This window comes from Lissotriton vulgaris, chromosome 2_1 (genome assembly GCF_964263255.1).
Source record: "Lissotriton vulgaris chromosome 2_1, aLisVul1.2, whole genome shotgun sequence".
Classification (NCBI taxonomy): domain Eukaryota; kingdom Metazoa; phylum Chordata; class Amphibia; order Caudata; family Salamandridae; genus Lissotriton; species Lissotriton vulgaris.
This window is the reverse complement of record NC_141687.1, coordinates 297,389,211-297,409,545: the sequence shown is the minus strand read 5'-3', so window position 1 is coordinate 297,409,545 and position 20,335 is coordinate 297,389,211. Positions and strand designations below refer to the sequence as shown.

The 20,335-nt window shown below is 47.1% G+C and overlaps 1 protein-coding gene across 1 annotated transcript in view; it reads right to left on the bottom strand.

Moving 5' to 3' along the window:
* TEX14 (testis expressed 14, intercellular bridge forming factor) overlaps positions 1–20,335 on the bottom strand; it is a 1,917,691-nt gene that overhangs the window by 173,832 nt on the left and 1,723,524 nt on the right. Inside the window, exon 24 of the mRNA XM_086954052.1 lies at positions 3,955–4,051. Coding sequence (XP_086810178.1) covers positions 3,955–4,051 — 97 coding nt within the window. The remainder of the gene's footprint in view (positions 1–3,954; positions 4,052–20,335) is intronic.

The window sequence follows — 20,335 nt, the reverse complement described above, 5'->3', positions numbered from 1 at the left end:
GAATTGACGTCAGCGCGCATGGGTGGCGCCTAAGTAGTCTCCGTGACGTCATCTCGGCGCCTACGATGCCAGCGACGGACGGGGAGACGCAAAACACCACCTTCCAACGCGCAAGGGTACTGCTGACGAAAAGTTTCCGGATTCAGTCCGACGCCCGGGGATATTCTATGGTAAGGAATCTATCACTAACGTGTTTCATTCAGATATTGTTTGTAACATGGGATATTAAAAGCTGAGGCCTCTGCTCATCATAAACCTAAATGAAACTGGGAACCCACCTGTGAGAGAAAAACCTTTTCTGGGAATAATATTGTTCTCATCTGATATAAAGTAATAATGCTCAGTCCAGGTTTTCTCTTTCACTTCAGGGAATTGCACTCCGGCTTTTTAATGGGATAAAAAAGTCTATTAGGAGACAGCAGATCAGGAACAAGAGTATACATATTACCAAGGGTGTGGATGAGGGAGACAGATTTTGAAACTGATTTGGGCAAACAGTAAAAATTCAAAACAATTTTGATTATTGTGATTTTTTTGACTGAGTAATTTGATGTTTTTAAACATAGATATTCACCTAGAATATTGGCTCGGAGGTCACTGTCTCCTATCAAAAATATATCTGGAGCCCTACATCTGAGCTCGAGGAAGAGCTTGCTGCTAGTCAGAGCTGTAGTGATAGAGCAGCCACGGTTTTAGGTGTGGGACCACAGATGCGATAACAAAGTGGCCTCTATGGGAAGGGAAGATTTTTAGTCCCTTGGGAGACTAGTTCAGAATGTAGTCAAGATGAAGGTGTAGAGGAAGATTTTACCTCCAGTTGGAGCTGTATCAATCAAACATTTTATGACCTGAGCTTGCAGGTGTTTTTGCGCTAATCAGAAATGTAATGGTAAAGCAGTCGAGGATCTTGGCCTGGCGAAGGCTTTCCCTCCACTTGGAAAGGTGCTCATACAGCGATCTAGTTTGAGATGGGAGAGGCTGGTCTCCTTAAGGGAGGTTTATTCATATTTGTATAGTGATCTATGATCTAGTTTTGTGGGTATTCTGAATAAACAGCTACCGACATCATTATCATAATAGAAATCTCTTTATTGATGTCATAACTACCCTTCACAATTGCCTTATTAGTGTTCTTGCCTTCTCAAATTTGCTTGAAAATGCACCATTTGCCCACTCTTTTTTTCAAACGTTTCTTGGAGGAGAACCCGCCCTGGAACCTCTATTATTTAAGCTCGCTCGCTGCAGGTCACTCATCGAGAACTTTTAAACCACACCACACCACTTTCAAATGTCACCAGCTGCCACTGCTAAAATGGCAGGAGCACTTTTATTATTATTATTATTAAGGGAATTTTGTAAAGCGCCTGGTTACGCTCAGATGGCGTGTCCCCTCGCTAAGACAGGTGGAATCAGCAAGCTGAGCCGCAGGGTCTGCTCGGTTTACTGTGTGTAAAGGTATGTTTTTTGCATACTTGCTCAATGCCACTCAGTCAGTCATGTTATGGCAGAATGATAACATTGCTTTACAGGATTAGACTGGAAAGTACAATCCAAAAGATAATTTACCTTTGTAGGCTGGTTTTGTGGTGAAACAACCTTTACAACGCAATCATTACATCGCACTACACTTACAACGCAATCATTACATCGCAACATCCTTTACAATGTATGTCACTACAACGCAGCCATTACATTGCATGTCACTACAACTCATGACACTACAGCGCATGTCACTACAACGCAGGCAATACATGGCATGTCATTACAACGCATACCATTACCACGCATAGTACCCCTACACTATCCAACACTTACCCTACTGTTGCACCCCCTGGAGTTAGAATAGTAATTTTTACCCCTTCACTATCTAACACTTACCTTACTGTTGCACCCCCTGGAGTTAGAATAGTAATTCTCACCCCTACACTATCCAACACTTACCTTGAATGCAATGTAATGGTATGTGTTGTAATGGTATGCGTTGTAAAGGTATTATGCAATGTAATAACATGTGTTGTAATTGTAGTTTAAAAAAAATTACTTGTAATGCAATGCAATGTAAAAGTATGCATTGTAAGGGATGTTGCAGTGTAAAAACTGTGTTGTAAAGGCATGTGTTGTAAATGCATGCATCGTAACGTCATACATTCTTTCTGAGGGTCCTATGTACATAGCCTTGGGATCATGTCCAAAAAAATTAATTACCAAGTGATCTTTTAAGTACAGTTGTGATAACAGCCAAAGTTAAAGAAGTATAAAAGATATACTGGAAGATCCACTGCGGTGAAAGGTAAAGGATGTGCCCTATCTTTTTGATGAATACTTTAATCGCCAGTAAGTAGGCTGTGAAACATATTTCTTATCCGCTGATTCAACTGCCTTCTCCCTTTCCATAACCTCTTACATCGAGTGGGAGTTATACTTGACCTCAGAAGAGTAGAAGGGGCCTTGACTTGGACTGACCTTAACCTGGTAGGACAATGACTAAAGGGCAGCCACATGAAAGAGCTAGGATCTACTCCCCTAACCACACTGAAAGAGGGTGATTTAAGAAGTATCTTGGCGGGTGTTGTCAGCATCTGAACATAACACAGCATAAGTAGCCCACGCAGAAGAGGCCCTTTCAGTATGGACATAAGACAGTATAAGTAGCACACCCACAAGAGACCCTTTCATTACGAAACACAAGAACTACCACACCCAGAAATACTGCTCCTATGATGCAGTTGCCATACGAGAACTCTGAACCCATATCTGAGAGGTATACGAGCCAATAGTGCAAATAGAGTCTCTGGGGCAATAAAGGGTTTTCTGTGGAGGTTAATCACTTCATGGACTGTCCAAACTTGTGCGGTGAAAATAGAACTTGCACTCGCACCATTAATGACGGGTAGGTGTGGGTGGCCGCCACAAAAAGAGGTACTGTCCCGGGTATGGATGACTCACAGCCTAACTGAGAGGAAAGCAGCTTGGTAGCAGGAATGACATCTAAGTCCCTGTACACCCCTCCTCATTGTGTCTTTCCCAACATGAAACTGTCTACGGTGGAATATGGTCTTCCCTACTTTATACATGCCAGACGATTCCAGAGGGTCCTCAATCTAATGGGAACACAGAGTACAGTTGTGTACCAAATGACGCCTTTTGAAAAAGGAGATTCAAAACGTTATTCTAGTCACTAATTATTAAAGTCTCCAGAACACAACTCCATATGGTTACCATTGGCTGGCCCCATATTTAAGCAGACCAATCAGCCACTAGGAAGGCTATGAAGCAAAGAGATCAAATAGAGTGAGAAATATGCTATACTAGCCAGATCCCTGAATGTACAAAGCATCCATTATGAAAATCTAAGATGAGCTACAACACAACCCAAATATTGGATGTAACGAACTCTTCGAAGGAGCTCTTCAAACCAATCTCGGAATAAAGGATCCAACTGCTTCAACAGCAGAGATTATACAATTTCAATAGCTCTTCAACACCTTACCCCAAAGTTCTTGAACACAATTTAGGCCTGGATGAATAATTTTAACCCAGGCTTATTTGTTATTTAGCCAGGAACCAAACAACAAAATGCCAATCATCCTTGGCTCCATCCCAACAGAGGCCATCCAGCCAAAATGGAATTCAAGCCGCACCTCGTCAATGAGGGATAAATAGTATTGAACATGTTTAAAGGGGCTTGGATTCCTGTTGGGAGGGTACCGGCACTGGAGCTGGAGCTAGGTTCCCCTACTGTGAATATTGATTTGGACACGGTTGGTCCCGGTCTGTAATACCACAGATGTGTTATAATGCTGGAACTCAATGCACCCCATGCGATTACTACTGGTTCAGGCTGTTTTATGCTTTTTTATCCATTTGGGAGGTCAAGTATGAAGTTAATCTTTGTATCTACTGTGTAAGAGTTGAATAAATAATGGAGACTACAGTAAGACATCAAATAACTACCTTGCTGTTGGCCTTTGAGTACAGTGACTTGAGCGGGTGCACCGGACATCTCCTTGGCCAAAGAGGAACAAAGAACGCTGCTCACAGACTGACCACACTGCAAAGGAAACATATGAATACAGAGTAAATGTCAAATTAGCATGCCCAAGCTGTAACATAGTTACATACATCTAGTTTATCAGTCTCTACAGTCCACACAATGATTCTAGGCAGATCATGGCAGCTAAAACATCTGGAGGAGCATCTCTGGCTGTCACAGCAGTTGTGAATCCTAAGGAGTTATGCAGGATACTGGGGTCGCAGAAACCACCTACTTGTAGAGTTATTTGAATTTTCATCATGTCGCACGTTTTTTTCTAAATTCTTCCTTTGCAACAAATATAAGACACCTGGGTCCTGATGTAGAAAACATTTGTGAATAGCATATCAATTCAAAACTAATATGCGAATACAAAACTGACACCCACTGAATGGCTAATAAATAAATAAAATGCGACTGGAAATTGATATTAATAAATAACAAATACCAAACTTTGAAATGTAAACAGTACATATGAACAATTCGCAAATCGTGAATATTCAGACAACAGCTGGCAAATTACCAGTTAGTGGAAATAGTTTGTTTGATCATTACAATATGTATAAAAACATTAATCAGGCCTTTTGCGCTACGCTGCTCCTGTCACACTCATGAAAATGTAACAGTTATACATTAATATATACATTTAGATAAAAAAATTCCCTCCTAAAAATGAGGAAGCCGTCTTGTAAGAACAGGTGCCAAGTAGCACTGAAGTGCATACGTGTTCGTAGTCCAGTGCAAGTCAGAGTGTTAAGTTACTGCGATGCTTAATACCATATTGTCCAACTGTTCATCAAGAAGGTGGTAAGTGGTTAAGTAAAGGTTCTAGGACGAACTAGCTTGTTCCCTGCTGTGCTTGCGTAGTTTTAGCGTGGGGATTAGAGTTACGATGATCTATAACAGGATGTTGATGTTTCCATTAAATAAGTGATTCTGCGTTGTGCATAGAGTAGTGCTTGGCGGAGGTAAAGACATTCCCAAGGAGTACTGTTGGTTTTATAACATAATTCGGTGTTATGAGACACAGAGGGATATTCACAAGGACTTAACCCCAATTTATCTCCACCTTAACGCATCAAAAGAGGAGATAGATTTAACACCCCATTCACAAGCTGGCGCAAACTGCAGACATCGCCAGTATTCCCGCAATAACTGCTCCAAAATTTATCTCCACAGTGGACAACACCAACTAACCATAATGAGATGCAGAGTAGGCGTTCCCGTGCAAAAACACATGAAAAAACTGCAACACCACTTTCACAACGAACTGCCAGATCTGCAATGCGAACCAAAAACAGGCAATAAGCTGCGGTAGCAGCAGGGATTTAACACCTGCCTTTTGCTGGTGTTAAGCAGGACGACTACCTGCAGCATAAACGGAAGCCCAGGCAAGAGCCACACCTGAAGACCCACAGATGCCATGGAGACAATGATCATGCAACGCCGATACCCCTACGCTATAGCTGGATTCCCTCACGTGTCAGGGACAAACAACTGCACACATGTACCCCTGTGCTCCCAGCACATACTGCACACAAATACCACAACAGAAAGCACACGCATACCATGAATGCGCAGGCAATAGTGGACCGCCCGAGACTCCTCAACAATGTTGTGGCCAACTCCCCAGGCAGAGTACATGATGCTCACATCTACCGACAGTCCATCATCACCCAGCGCTCCCAGGATGGCACACATGGAAATGCAGTACCCGTTGGTTAGTCCAAAATAAACACTCAACCAGACACAACAACACGACTCCATTGAGAATCCGGTCTTGCCATCCCGACAACCCCGCCATGGCATGGCACAACAGACACACAATAGCAGGATGTGAGGAGGGGCATGGAGCAGGCATGTGAAAGAGCGGCAAGTGACGAATGAATGTGAACCTACGCAATGCCAGGTGTGGCGTGGAGGTGCCAGACAGACCACAGAATGCAAACCACAGAAATGGCCATGTGGCGATCACCTGCTGGAGTGTAGTGCCAGTGGATGCTACCTTGTCCCCAAAGACTGTGGGGCAGAATGCAGAAATGTTGCACGTTTCGTCCCCCCCTTCATGCGTGTGCATAGTGGGTTGGACCTGCATATGCCAGGCCTGTGTAGAGGTGTGGACAAAAAGCCCTCGCACTGGTTCTGATTCTCATTCGGAATAGACATTGCTTCTGCCAGGGCAGCGCCTCTCAGCCAGCCACGAGTCCTGCGCCGAGCACGGAGGGGCCTGCATCCCTGTGCGCCTGCTGCACTCCGGGGCGCTGGTCCCCAGACCCACCATTCCTGCCCAAGCGCACCAACGTGGCTCAGCTCACCTGCCTATACCGGCGTGTGTCAAAGAGGGCCTACCACGTGCCGGTGCAAGCTCCAGGGAGAAAATTACAAAAAACAATTTGATGGACAGAATGTAGATCAATGTCTTACATTCACCCCAGTACAAGGATCTGGGCCTAAATCCATCGTTTTTTGCACTCCACACCACCCTGGGTCAGATAATGGCTTTATGCAAATCAGCTCTGACCCTGTGCCCCATGGGAACAGTCCAGTCCGAACTACAACAGCCATATCTTTCCCAGACCGGAATCAAGCATCCGAGGACCGGACGGGTTTCGAGGTAACACCTCTCATCAGCCCGGCTAGCTTGACTCCAGTGGTGTGGAGGCTCTGGGACCCACGTCTGAGCTACCCCAGTACACTCAGGGAGAAAATTACAAAAAACAATTTGATGGACAGAATGTAGATCAATGTCTTACATTCACCCCAGTACAAGGATCTGGGCCTAAATCCATCGTTTTTTGCACTCCACACCACCCTGGGTCAGATAATGGCTTTATGCAAATCAGCTCTGACCCTGTGCCCCATGGGAACAGTCCAGTCCGAACTACAACAGCCATATCTTTCCCAGACCGGAATCAAGCATCCGAGGACCGGACCGGTTTTGAGGTAACACCTCTCATCAGCCCGGCTAGCTTGACTCCAGTGGTGTGGAGGCTCTGGGACCCACGTCTGAGCTACCCCAGTACACTCAGGGAGAAAATTACAAAAAACAATTTGATGGACAGAATGTAGATCAATGTCTTACATTCACCCCAGTACAAGGATCTGGGCCTAAATCCATCGTTTTTTGCACTCCACACCACCCTGGGTCAGATAATGGCTTTATGCAAATCAGCTCTGACCCTGTGCCCCATGGGAACAGTCCAGTCCGAACTACAACAGCCATATCTTTCCCAGACCGGAATCAAGCATCCGAGGACCGGACCGGTTTCGAGGTAACACCTCTCATCAGCCCGGCTAGCTTGACTCCAGTGGTGTGGAGGCTCTGGGACCCACGTCTGAGCTACCCCAGTACACTCAGGGAGAAAATTACAAAAAACAATTTGATGGACAGAATGTAGATCAATGTCTTACATTCACCCCAGTACAAGGATCTGGGCCTAAATCCATCGTTTTTTGCACTCCACACCACCCTGGGTCAGATAATGGCTTTATGCAAATCAGCTCTGACCCTGTGCCCCATGGGAACAGTCCAGTCCGAACTACAACAGCCATATCTTTCCCAGACCGGAATCAAGCATCCGAGGACCGGACCGGTTTCGAGGTAACACCTCTCATCAGCCCGGCTAGCTTGACTCCAGTGGTGTGGAGGCTCTGGGACCCACGTCTGAGCTACCCCAGTACACTCAGGGAGAAAATTACAAAAAACAATTTGATGGACAGAATGTAGATCAATGTCTTACATTCACCCCAGTACAAGGATCTGGGCCTAAATCCATCGTTTTTTGCACTCCACACCACCCTGGGTCAGATAATGGCTTTATGCAAATCAGCTCTGACCCTGTGCCCCATGGGAACAGTCCAGTCCGAACTACAACAGCCATATCTTTCCCAGACCGGAATCAAGCATCCGAGGACCGGACCGGTTTTGAGGTAACACCTCTCATCAGCCCGGCTAGCTTGACTCCAGTGGTGTGGAGGCTCTGGGACCCACGTCTGAGCTACCCCAGTACACTCAGGGAGAAAATTACAAAAAACAATTTGATGGACAGAATGTAGATCAATGTCTTACATTCACCCCAGTACAAGGATCTGGGCCTAAATCCATCGTTTTTTGCACTCCACACCACCCTGGGTCAGATAATGGCTTTATGCAAATCAGCTCTGACCCTGTGCCCCATGGGAACAGTCCAGTCCGAACTACAACAGCCATATCTTTCCCAGACCGGAATCAAGCATCCGAGGACCGGACCGGTTTCGAGGTAACACCTCTCATCAGCCCGGCTAGCTTGACTCCAGTGGTGTGGAGGCTCTGGGACCCACGTCTGAGCTACCCCAGTACACTCAGGGAGAAAATTACAAAAAACAATTTGATGGACAGAATGTAGATCAATGTCTTACATTCACCCCAGTACAAGGATCTGGGCCTAAATCCATCGTTTTTTGCACTCCACACCACCCTGGGTCAGATAATGGCTTTATGCAAATCAGCCCTGACCCTGTGCCCCATGGGAACAGTCCAGTCCGAACTACAACAGCCATATCTTTCCCAGACCGGAATCAAGCATCCGAGGACCGGACCGGTTTCGAGGTAACACCTCTCATCAGCCCGGCTAGCTTGACTCCAGTGATGAGAGGTGTTACCTCGAAACCGGTCCGGTCCTCGGATGCTTGATTCCGTTCTGGGAAGGACATGGCTTTTGTAGTTCGGACTGGACTGTTCCCATGGGGCAACAGGGTCAGAGCTGATTTGCATATCGCCATTGTCTAACCCAGGGTGGTGTGGAGTGCAAAAAAACGATGGATTTGGGCCCAGATCTTTTGACTGGGGGAATGTGTGACATTGATCCACATTCGGTCCATCACTTGTTGTTTATGCAGGTGCAAGCTCCAAGCACCAGTCATAAGACCTCTGCAGCCTCTGCAGACCATCGCTGGCCCCCCTGACGCTGGCCCACATTACTCCTTTCTCATTTACATACTCCACCAACGTCCTCTTTGGCCCAGTATGTCCCACATGTGGAACTGTGTCCTGAGTCCTGAATGGCAGTGACCCCAAGTCCTTGGCAGCGGCAACAGCACCATACTCCTTTCGATCAGTGAGGCATAATTCCATATGGCAGGGCTTCGACATGTGGTGCCACTAACCCTGTTCAACGCCATACGGCCACACGTGGTGCCACTAACCCTGTTCAACGCCAGCCAGCCACACGTGGTGCCACTAACCCTGTTCAAAGCCAGCCAGCCACACGTGGTGCCACTAGCCCTGTTCAACGCCAGCCGGTCACACGTGGTGCCACTAACCCTGTTCAACGCAAGCCTGCGACACGTGGATGAGGGCTCAGGCCTACCCCCGCGGACCAGTAGGTTCCACATCCAGCACTTAGTCGCAAATCATGAATAGCAGGGTCCACACCAGTGAACGCACTGAGAGGAGTAAGAGGAAGATGCGGCTCAGTCCGAACGAACGCCGGATCAGAGCCACTGAGGTGATCGAACACAATCAACAACTGACCTGGTGCCATCAACCCTGTTTACCGCAAGTCCGCGTCCCGTGGTGCCACTGAACCTGAACTACGCAGGCCGGTGGGGCCATCCAACCTAAGCTGGCGACACTCGGTGAATGGCCAGTGCAGACCGCTGCCTCAGGACTACACTGCGATCCAGTAGGTCACACATGTGGAACTGTGTCTTGGGTAAGATGTGGAGGAGTCCACACCATTGACACGCCTCATCCAAGGCGACATCCCCTAACAGCACTGGTGCCACTAACTCTGTGCACAATGAATCATAGGTACTATCTGGTTGGACATTGGTGGCGTCTGAGTCCATGGTCTGGTGGTTTCCTGCATCTTAATCTGGCTGGACCGGACTTGGTGTCCGACATGTGTCTGTTCCATTCATCCCCACCATGGTGACCATGGCGGTAGGCCTGTGCAGGACGCTGTGCATCCGGGGCCACTAACTCTGTGCAGCACAAGACATGGGGCCTTTATGGTGGAATGGTTGTGACCTTTACGATGTACATTGTTGCCGATTTCTGACTGCACCAGGCAGCCCTTGCCGGCTGGTGTGCACACACCCCACACACATAAATGTGTCAGTGCGCATGTGCCCGTAGCCATTCATACCACTGGGCAAGTGTGTCGGTGTGGTCATTGTGTCAGCATGAGGGGCACGGGCCCTGCAACATCACAGTGTGCTGTCTTCAGCAGACGTTACCATGTCACCTCAATGTTGGCAGTGACCGTGGACATGTAGCTTCGCATGCAACCCCCTGCATGCACAAGCGGCATGTGCTGGTGTCCAGTCATTTGGCCTACACTCAACATGACAGAGACACACTTACCGCACTTCCTGCCCAAGTCAACATGACTTCACCATCTGCATGCATACAGGAGATGTACTGAGGCCGGCCGTGGGTGTGGTGGGATGTCTGCAACCCTGGGAACACTGTGACACTGGGCTTTAAAGGTGTGCGGCCACGTGAGTGTAGGCCAAATGACTGGACACGGCAGACACAGGTGTACAGTCCATGGCTGGCTGTGATGGCGCTGCAAATGAGGCCAGGCAACTGACTCATGCATTCGCAGGGCTGATACACATAACACTTGGCTTGAATGTGTCAAGACCCTGAGCGGTCTTGCTCTCCTACATGTCCCTGTACGTGCTGACCCGCCCTCCTGGTGCATGCTACATTGCAGCGTCGAGTACTGTGGCCCTAGCGGGGACTACACCCCAACACAGAGACACACTTACAGCACTTCCTGCCCAAGGCCAGGTCCGAGCCACACCCTGCTCCCCCTGCCAAATCAGCACACCCCTGCACTGGCCTGATGTACGCCGGACCAGCACATGCCGCTTGTGCATGCAGGGGGTTGCATGCGAAGCTACATGTTCTTTGTCTGAACTATCAGGCGGTAGCACATCTGCAGCTCCGAGCAGGAACTTGCATGTGGCCATCACCCCCTGACAGATACAATAGCATTTACTTGCGACTCCCACACTACGCACTGCCCGACGTGAGACCAACGTGTACACATCCCACACGCAGAAGTCCTTGGTCCCAGTTATAGTGCGTGAAATGGCCTTCACACGTACTCCCACCCCACCCCAGGCCTGCACCCGCGTCACACAGACACTGCTCATTGCACCGAGCTGTGCCATTTCATCCACAGGACTGGCGCAGGGCAAGCCAGTGCCGCTTCAAGCAGAGCCACTGACGCAATGGCAGACCATCCCGGACCCATGCTCGAATCCAGTCATGTGGACCTGTACCGTGCACATATGCTACATGTACTGGGGGCACTGCTGTTGGTCTTCTTGAGGATCAGTTACCGGCTGAGCTTCTGCCTTGCGGGCGTCACCTGCGTTCAGCCTGTGTTGCATTGTTGCTCGTGAATATTCGAGTGGTCCATGGATGTCTGTCTCTCCAACGTAACGGTAGCTGACCTGTATTACGACATTTGTGTACGCCCCCTGTTAGCCCACGACATGGAATGTCACTGTGATGGCCGTTTATAGCATGCATGGATGTTTGGCATGCAGGCTGGAAACTGGACCTGGGAGATTGCACGAGTCCTCGTGTGCAGTGAGCACACTGAGCCACCACCTGATTGGGCTTTGGGGCATATTGGGTCCAGTGGTTGGTGTCAGCACATGTGTTCGAGTCAGCTGAAGGATTACATCAACGACATGTCAGATGTGGTAAACGTCGATAGCTCATTGAAGATGTTGGCCTACGCAGCTGCACTCGCGTTCATGGACGAGTGACAAGGTACCTGCAGCAACAACTGGATGTGACCCATTGCACGTGTCCCGACGCCTGGTTGCATGTTGTGAATTTGGCCACATGTCCCAAGACGACAGTAGTCATGGCTGCATTGCCCTGGACTCATGATCCATGCGCGGACAACTGGCGCAGGTTGGCACTGACATGTGCTGGTAATGGACTCCCCCGAGGTGGAACTGGGCGCTTTCCTACGTTCCTCATTCAGACATGCTTCTGCATTGGTCTGCATATCGTGGCACTTCTCTTGGCCGTACCGACATGCACTTTATATTAAAGTTTACGTACTTTCACTTGTCTCCAACTGTGTTGTGGCTTGATTTGTATGCCAATGTGTGCGTCACGGACTCTCTGGCTCCCTGTCATACGTGCATTGCTACCCCATCAGGACTGAGGGTTTGTCATGTCCCTGTTTTGTGATTAGCCAGATGGCCGTTTACGGGCAACAGGTGGGTGCACTTGTGTCCTGTGTTCGGTTGTGCAAATGTTGGTGTTGGTGTTCGATGCTGGGTTGCTCTGCTTCATGTGTTTGTGCTGCATTGTGTGTGAGATTTCCCTTCAGCTCTGATTTGGCTCACCCTTCACCCTTTCAGGCAGTGTGGTTTTCACTTCTATGCTTGTTCAGTGGTGTGATGTTGCCAGGTTGTGTGACTTGTGCTCTTGGTTGGTGTTGTTAATCTTGGGCATGGTTTGCCTGCAGTTGTGCTGTGCTTAATTGTGCATGTGTGCCATTGTGCCCATCTCCCCCGTCCCCCCAGTCCCTGCTGGTTCCTCTCCCTGTTGCTGTTGTTTTGGGCAGTTTCTGGTTCCTGAGTGCTGCCACCGTCTCCAGACTGTTGTGGTGGAGACCATTGCCTCCATGTCATCCAGCACCTGGTGTGGCGCTGGCCTCCCACCTCTGGTGTGCATTGCTGCCTTCTTGTTGTTGGCATGTTTCTGATTGTTTGTGCGTGTTCTGGTTTTCTTCTATTGTCCTCCTCCGCTCTCAGGCTGCATTCACCTTGTCCAAGATGGCCTACGATGTACAATGTTTTGTTGCCATTGAGGTTGTGGGGTTGTATACTGGCAGCGGTTGCCTCCATTGTGCTTGGCTGTTGTTTTCTGTTTGGTTTGTCTTTTATTTTCAGCCTTTTGTTGTGCTTATTCCCGCCTGCCGTGTGTGTCAAGGGCCTGGCGGTGCTTTTTCCTGCTTTCCTCATCGCGAATGGGCTCTTTGCTTGTTTTTTCGCAATGAGGTTTGTGTTTTAATCTCGGTCGAGGTGGTTGTATCGCGGACATTGGCAGCAGTTTCTGCAGACTATCGCATGGTACCGCCTTGTTGTGAATTCCACGTTAACACAGGGTTATTTTCCCAGGATAGGCTGCGATGTGTAAAGGTGCGTTAGTATTCTGTGGTGATGTTTAGTACGGCAGTGGCTACTTCTATTGTATACTGTTGTTTCCTCATTTTGACACAGGGCCTAACCTAAGTTTTCTTAATGGCTAATGGGCTGCTTGAACTTACAATATACAAGATCAATATAAGTTTAAATGTGATATTTAGGGCAGTGTTCTCTCGGTTCTGAGCCACAATAAGGCCCAGCCTGCAGGTTCGGACTCCCAGTTTGTTCCACTCAAGCCTCAGTTTTGATCTGCGCAGGTCCATTAGCGCTAAGCAGATACATGCGTCGTGCTCCAGGGATTCGACTGGTTCTCCGCAACCCCTGCACACAAGCTCATCTACCAATTAGTGTAAGGAGGTAGTAACCAGGAGCAGACTACGAAAGGAGATCCAAAATGCAATACAAACGCTCATAACATCAGCCATTTAAGCCACAGTGAGACACAAGAATTCTGCGAGCCGAGGAGAGGAGATGAAAGAGACTTTTCTGGCAGTTACACTCTTGGTCAAACAAAGGAGGAGGACGTATATAGCAGGTACAGGTTTAGCATGCAAGCAATTCTAGAACTCATAGGAGATCTACAACTGTGCTAGAAATGCACACATACGAAACCAGGTCATACCCACACATGTACAGGTCCTGTGTTCACTCTATCTAGCTTATGGTAGCAATCAAGGCACAATAACTGTAACAGGTGGCATTTCCAACTGGCCTTTAGATGAGTCATGAATTTCCTGGAAGCTATGCTGTTCACAATCCATGCACCTACAGATTTCCATGTACAACACCAGAGTGTAGCTCTTCATCTGTGGACAATCTGTAAATGTCATGGGCTGAGTGGACGGAGCACACAAGATTTCCGAGAGAGAGCAAGTATATCTACTGAACCTGTAAGAGTCACCCCCCTCTGAATGTACAAGAGGCGCGCACTGCTGTGTGCCTCATGAGTGACATCACGGCACAGAACTCAGGGAAAACACTTGCCTCTGACATGTCCTGGCTCTATGGCCTTTATGGTTGGCTTGCAAGAGTAGAGCTAAGAGAGGGAAGACTGTTAAGCAAGTAGCTAATATCAATGACGTAGGTGACGGTGGACACGTTATACGCCCATTGATCATGAATATAGAATGCAGACTCCATGGTGTATATAACAAACATTGAAAATGCAATAGGTCTTGCCTTTGATTAAGCTAAAGCAATTTGCGTTGCTAATGGTATTGTAAAGCAAAGCAAATGGCTTTAACTTAATGAAAGGCGAGACCTATTGCATTTTTAATGTTTGTTTCCTTAAATTTTTAAATACTGCAAACTTGTCCCGGTCTGAAGATATGGGGCGCTAAACATGAGCACCAGTTACATTACACAAGTTCATATTTATTTTTAGGATTTAAGGCAGGGAGATGAAGTTATTAGCCCAGGTTCATAGGATGCTGCAGCGACGCCGAGACTCGAAACTGGTTCCTCAGTTCCGAAGTCGGCGTCCGTCTGCCTACACTGCCCATATCATCACATCCTTCTTATTGGGGTCCTGTGAAGCATGTCTGGGGCCAGAGTAGACCTTTGAACAGCGCCTTTTTCACTGGCGTTTGTTATGTGATCCAGTTCTGATTATGGAGCAGTGCCCGTCTTTGACGTGTTTTTGTGTGGGGCACGGCCCTTTGTTCAGGCGCTTTCACTGTACTTTAATGAGGAGCTTCTCGGGGAGCGGGGGGAGGGAGTGCTTTAGTTATGTATCTCATTCTGTCTAATCTTGCGTTTGCCTTGGCGGTGTGTGCATCCCTGACATGACATGTCTTTAACCCTTGCCATTTCAGGATGCGCTTCAACACGTCTGTGAAAAAGCTTGATGCCGCCGTTGTCACAGACTGCAACTGCCTCGATCCTTTGTCTGGTGTAACTCTGGGCTGTGTCTTCTTCTGTCTGCACTTGTATTACACATCCACCTCAAGCCCCCTGGTTACAGTACAGACCCACCCCACCCACTAGATGCCAAAACTGCACCACGTTGCCACTGTCTATGAGATCTTTAATTCAGCACAATTACAAAGGATCAAATCATTATGCTGGACAAAGAGCTCAGCGAGTTGAGCACTCACTGCTCAGCAGCCGCTCAGCAGGATAGATAAAATGAGCACCATTACTCTCTGCTATAACATTGCCTACTATTTAGATGCAAAGAGGCGACTTAGCTTTTGTTGTGCACTACTTGAATGCCCAGCATTGCATTATTTATGTTTAATTGTAGCCGTCAGGTTTATGGCCTGTGCCTGGTACACACACGCTGTGTTAAAACCATAAACTGTGGTCTGCATGTACATGCATCCCTGGTTCGAACGGTGGCCATGCTATATTTCGAATGTGCTCACCTTTCAGAAAATCACTTGCTGGGGAAACCCTTGGCGCATTCTTCTGCTCTTGTTATGTGTTTTGCCTGGACAGATTTATTTGCAGTCTTTCGGTTTGCTAGTGTTGGGGCAGAAGGCACGGTGCGATAAAAAAAAAAAAAAAAGCCTGATGGAGCCTCTCCAAAATAACACACCATCTACACCCTACTCCCCACACTGAACACAGTAATTAAACGTACCTGTTGTAGAAGGCGAAGATCATCACGGTGGGAGTAGGTGGGGGAGGCGGGGGGAGTGAGTGCGGCAGCATGGTGAACGCGCGAGGGGCGGTGGGAGTGAGCGCAGCAGCGTGGAGAAAGAGCTATTTAGACAAGATGGCGTCGGACAGTCCACAGTCCGTACGGACACGCACATGCTGTCTGCATTGGACATATGGCGGGAGCAGCCGCGTGCATGCAAGCGTTGCGGAGAATTGATTCCAAAAGGTCCTCTCCATGGCGAGAGCAGCGTAAGCGCTGCTTTCGCCAGGCGAGACCTAAAAAGAGGAGGTGTGTTTGAGTACGAGCCACAGGTGTGTTTTAAAATCAAACACAGAGAAAGACGATTTGGATTAAAACCCTACGGCCCCCACCCTTTTACCACCACCCTGGGCTGAGATGCAGCAACAGTCACAGACATAAGGGCTTGCATGAGTAATGTTACCAACAGCTATGTCTGAGGTAGGAGACGAGTAAAGTAACGCATAGTTACAAAGTGTAAATTTGCAAAAATATCTTCCTGTTTATTCTACTGACAAAAATTTCAACAGTGGAAATTATTCAACTGCTTAGAGTACACAACATAAACAAAGTGTCGACAGAAACTTCTATGTGAACACAGGAGTACAGTTGAGTTTCTCTGTCCCCTCACCACACTGAGCTCCTCAGATAAAAACAGTTACCGTCCATCCCGTGGCTTCTGCTGCAATACAAACTTTGCCCTTCTATAAGCGAAGTACCAAACTACTTCTGAAACCCACACCCTGGGTGCAGGATAACACCAGACTCGCTTTTTTACCAGCTGGAAAAACTGTCTGGTAAAATCACGAGACTAGGGGTGCAAGTGCTGCACAGACTCGGCCCGCTCCAGAATGTCTTTTATAGCAAGGGGTAAGCACAAGCGCTCCCTGCAGCCCACTGCCTCTCCTGTGATCTGATGCCCTCCCCACCACCCCATTTACCAGCTATTAGGTGGAAGTGGTAAATGGAACCATACCTGTACCCGGAATGGGAACACCACATGCACTCAATCTAGGAAATCAGGGTCTGCGTGTAATTTCTCCTTTTGGGGACAAATAGCACTGTGCCCACCTGACGTACATAAATTCAGCAACCTTGTGTGTGTGAATAACTAGTGAAAACGAGTTTGTCACTGGCAATCACATATTTATCGATAAGTATATCCAATTTGTTGCCGGAGAATGTTCTCTCTCGTTTCAATCTACCCTCCTCCCCATAGTGAGGAGGGTAGTTGGCAATGCTTGCTCAGCTCTCTGCTGTTCCTGTTGTCCTCTCAGCTGACTGCTAAGTGAGGTCCTTCTTTGTTGCATTTTGTGACTAGTTTCGAAACACAATTGTGATTTCTTATTCAGCTATTTCAACTCTTACCAGCTGCCCATTTCATCGACCAATGTGGTGCACATCCTATTCCGCTATTCACAATTTGAGAGTGGGTATTTGTCACAAATTCCAAATGAGGAAGAGGCCTGTTTGAAGCTCTTTGTGTCAGCAAAAAGAGCCAATAATTGATTTCAAGCCAGGCGAGTGCACCTGCAGAAAGAGCAGAAAGCTCACCAAATGGGTACTCAATGAGTAATTATGGATTTCAGACTCTTGTGACATTTGTAAAATACCGCAAATTGAGCACATCCCACTACAAAGAAAGTGCTGAAGGAGAGGAATGGCATCACCACTTCATTCCTCTTCCTCATCCACTAGTTCTAAATGTGTGAATGGAGGTGAATCCCACTCTTTGGATCCTGTGGGAGTCATCTGCTACTGCCACGTATTTTTGATAGAGACTGTCCTGACCACTAATCCGAGAGCATTGGATACTAGATACACCAGTCGGACAACCAAGATACTCCTTTTGGGTAGCAATGGTGAGACGTCAAGGATTACCCCAGGTGTTACACAGGATTGAGAACTCATATAAATGTAATATCCTCGGAGGTCTTAATTATTATTTAAGGAATAAATATTGAACTAACAGCAAGGAAAGCAGGACATTCAAAGTTAGGAAGCATACAGAAACCCTGCAAGTCCAACCATCTGGAGGCTGCCTGGTCGACATCTTTTTTCTCAGCGTCACACGCAGGACATGGACAACCACGGGACCTACCAGCCCATGAGCTGGGACAGGCAAGGGATATATGGTGAAGGCCAAACAGTCACCTCAATGATATCTTTGGAACATAATGCCAGGGAAGAATGATAACAGGGCTTCCAGAATCCAGGCGAACAGCTGAAACTATCGCAGCAAGTCTTTCAGACTACAGGTGAAAAAAACCTCTCTCTGCCACTGAGGCAGAACACGGGCAAAGCCAGGTTCTCACAAATTCACAGATAGAACAGGGTGAAGATGATGCAGGCTTATCATAATTGCAGCATTGGAATGCTGTTTGTGGAATTTCAATCCTTTGGAAATACATTTGGCCATTCCAGTGGGATTGTTCGTCAGCGGCTAACTTCCTTTAGACAATCTTTATTCAGAGTTAAGTCAGCTGATCCTTGCTGAATTAAAGATAGGCCTGACCTATCTTTGTATGTGTGGAGTTCTCTGCCCTGACTGCAGAGTCTCTGCAGTCGTAAAATTACTATTAGTAAAATAAAACTCGTAGTTTGTGAATATCAAAAAATAGTAAACTTACACAAAAGTGTAAGTAGAACAGTCTTAACCATTTTCCTTATGATGACCTGCCTAAACCACCTATAAGGAAGCTTGGTGAGAGAAGAGTGAGCTGCAATGCCCTTGTATCGCTATTTCTTCATACCGTTCATCGCCCATTTAAATTCGTTTTTTGTCCAGAATGTTTGTTTCCTTTTTGTGAAGCAGAATTCTTAGATGGATAGCTCTCATAAAAATCTTTCTTCTGGACTCTCTGTCGACCCTGAACCAGGAAAGTTTTGGTGTCTTGCTTTTGAACACCTGACCATTCACCATCGTCAATCAAGAACTACCAATATTGCCAAGAAATGCTTTCTGCCACTTGTAGCTTTTTACTCCTAACCGGGACCCTTTTAAAGAGGCCACCCAGCGTACAGAAAGAAGCAGTTCTCTTTGACAAGTCCTGACAGTCTACAACGGTAGACATTCTACAATGTTTGCTTGTTTGAAGACGTCAGCTTTGATTTTGAGATCTGTTTTGAAATTATTGATTGGATGGGTCTGTTGAGACATGTGTCAACTTTCATGCGTATACTAATGGCTGTTGGGAAAAGTTGGCCCTTTCTTGCGCAATCAAGAAGAAAATAAGAGAGACCTTCACAGTGTTCACTCCTTGACAGTCCTGTACAGCAACGACTCTACAGAGCTGCCCTTGCCATGCCTTCCTCTCAGGACCTGGTAGAAGAAATGTAAGACATTTGCCTTGAAAATACTACCCTAAAACACACCTTGATATTCAGATCTACTGACATCCTGGCAGTCTCTCCTGATGCCATATGTTTTCTTGGGATCAGATGAAGTTCAGATAATTTTGGGATTGGCTAACAGTGAATTAGTCTTTTTGCCCTCGCAGTTTTTGAAAGACCAAGATAAGTTGAGATATCTAGTCAGCTGTCTCACTGGGGTTGTCCCAACTTGTGCAACCCTTTTAGTTACCACTTTGTGTTTTAGCTCAGTTAGTCATACAACCTTCCGACTTGTCTCTAAGAAGATATTTAAATATCCTGCTCTTAAACATCTCACCAGGGAGTTTCTCTGTAAAAAGTTATATAGCTGCACAAATATACCTTTGAGCACTTCGCCTCAGAGTGATCCACCATTCAGATTCCAATAATTTCTTAATTCAACATTTTCCGTCATTTACTGACTTCCTCAGTGCTAGGAATTGTACAATATATTACACATAATTAGTTTATCTGACAATAAGCTAGTAGTGACCTTCACCAGTGTGCTCATTCAACTGTGGGAAAAGACGTACTAGTTGAGACTTGTAGTAGGTCGTGATTTACATCTCATACTAACATTCCAAAGTATACCTCTGTAGTAAATACATTTCAAGTAACCACCATAATATCTTTCCAAAGCATACCAAAAAAGTGAGAACATTTCCAGTGACTAATCCGCCGATAGTTTCATCATCAGATGTTTTGTGATGAAGCAAGCAATCCCAGTTGTGTCAGATGTCACACAGTGTCTACAAAAGAGCTCTGGGTCTATGAACATCGGAGTTCATAATTCTAAACTTGTGGGCAGATTTTTGACAACTGGCGAGTCCCTGCAAATCATTGGAGATTGCTGAAGTCGTGTCGCAAGCACGACGACACTCCAGCAATGCTTGTGGCCTGCCCATACACAACGTGGTGCGTCAAACCTTACGCCTGCTTCAAGCAGGCGCAGGGTTTTGACGCAGCGGCGTCGGAAAAGTGAGATTTCACTCAGGCACTTTTCCGATGCGTTCCTGCGCCGGAACACTCACCCTGCGCCGTAACGGCGACATGAAACCTGACGCAGGTTTCATGTCTCCCTAGATGTGTCACGTTGTAAATCTGTTGCAGCATGGCGCTAGCTTTACGCCTCCGCTGCA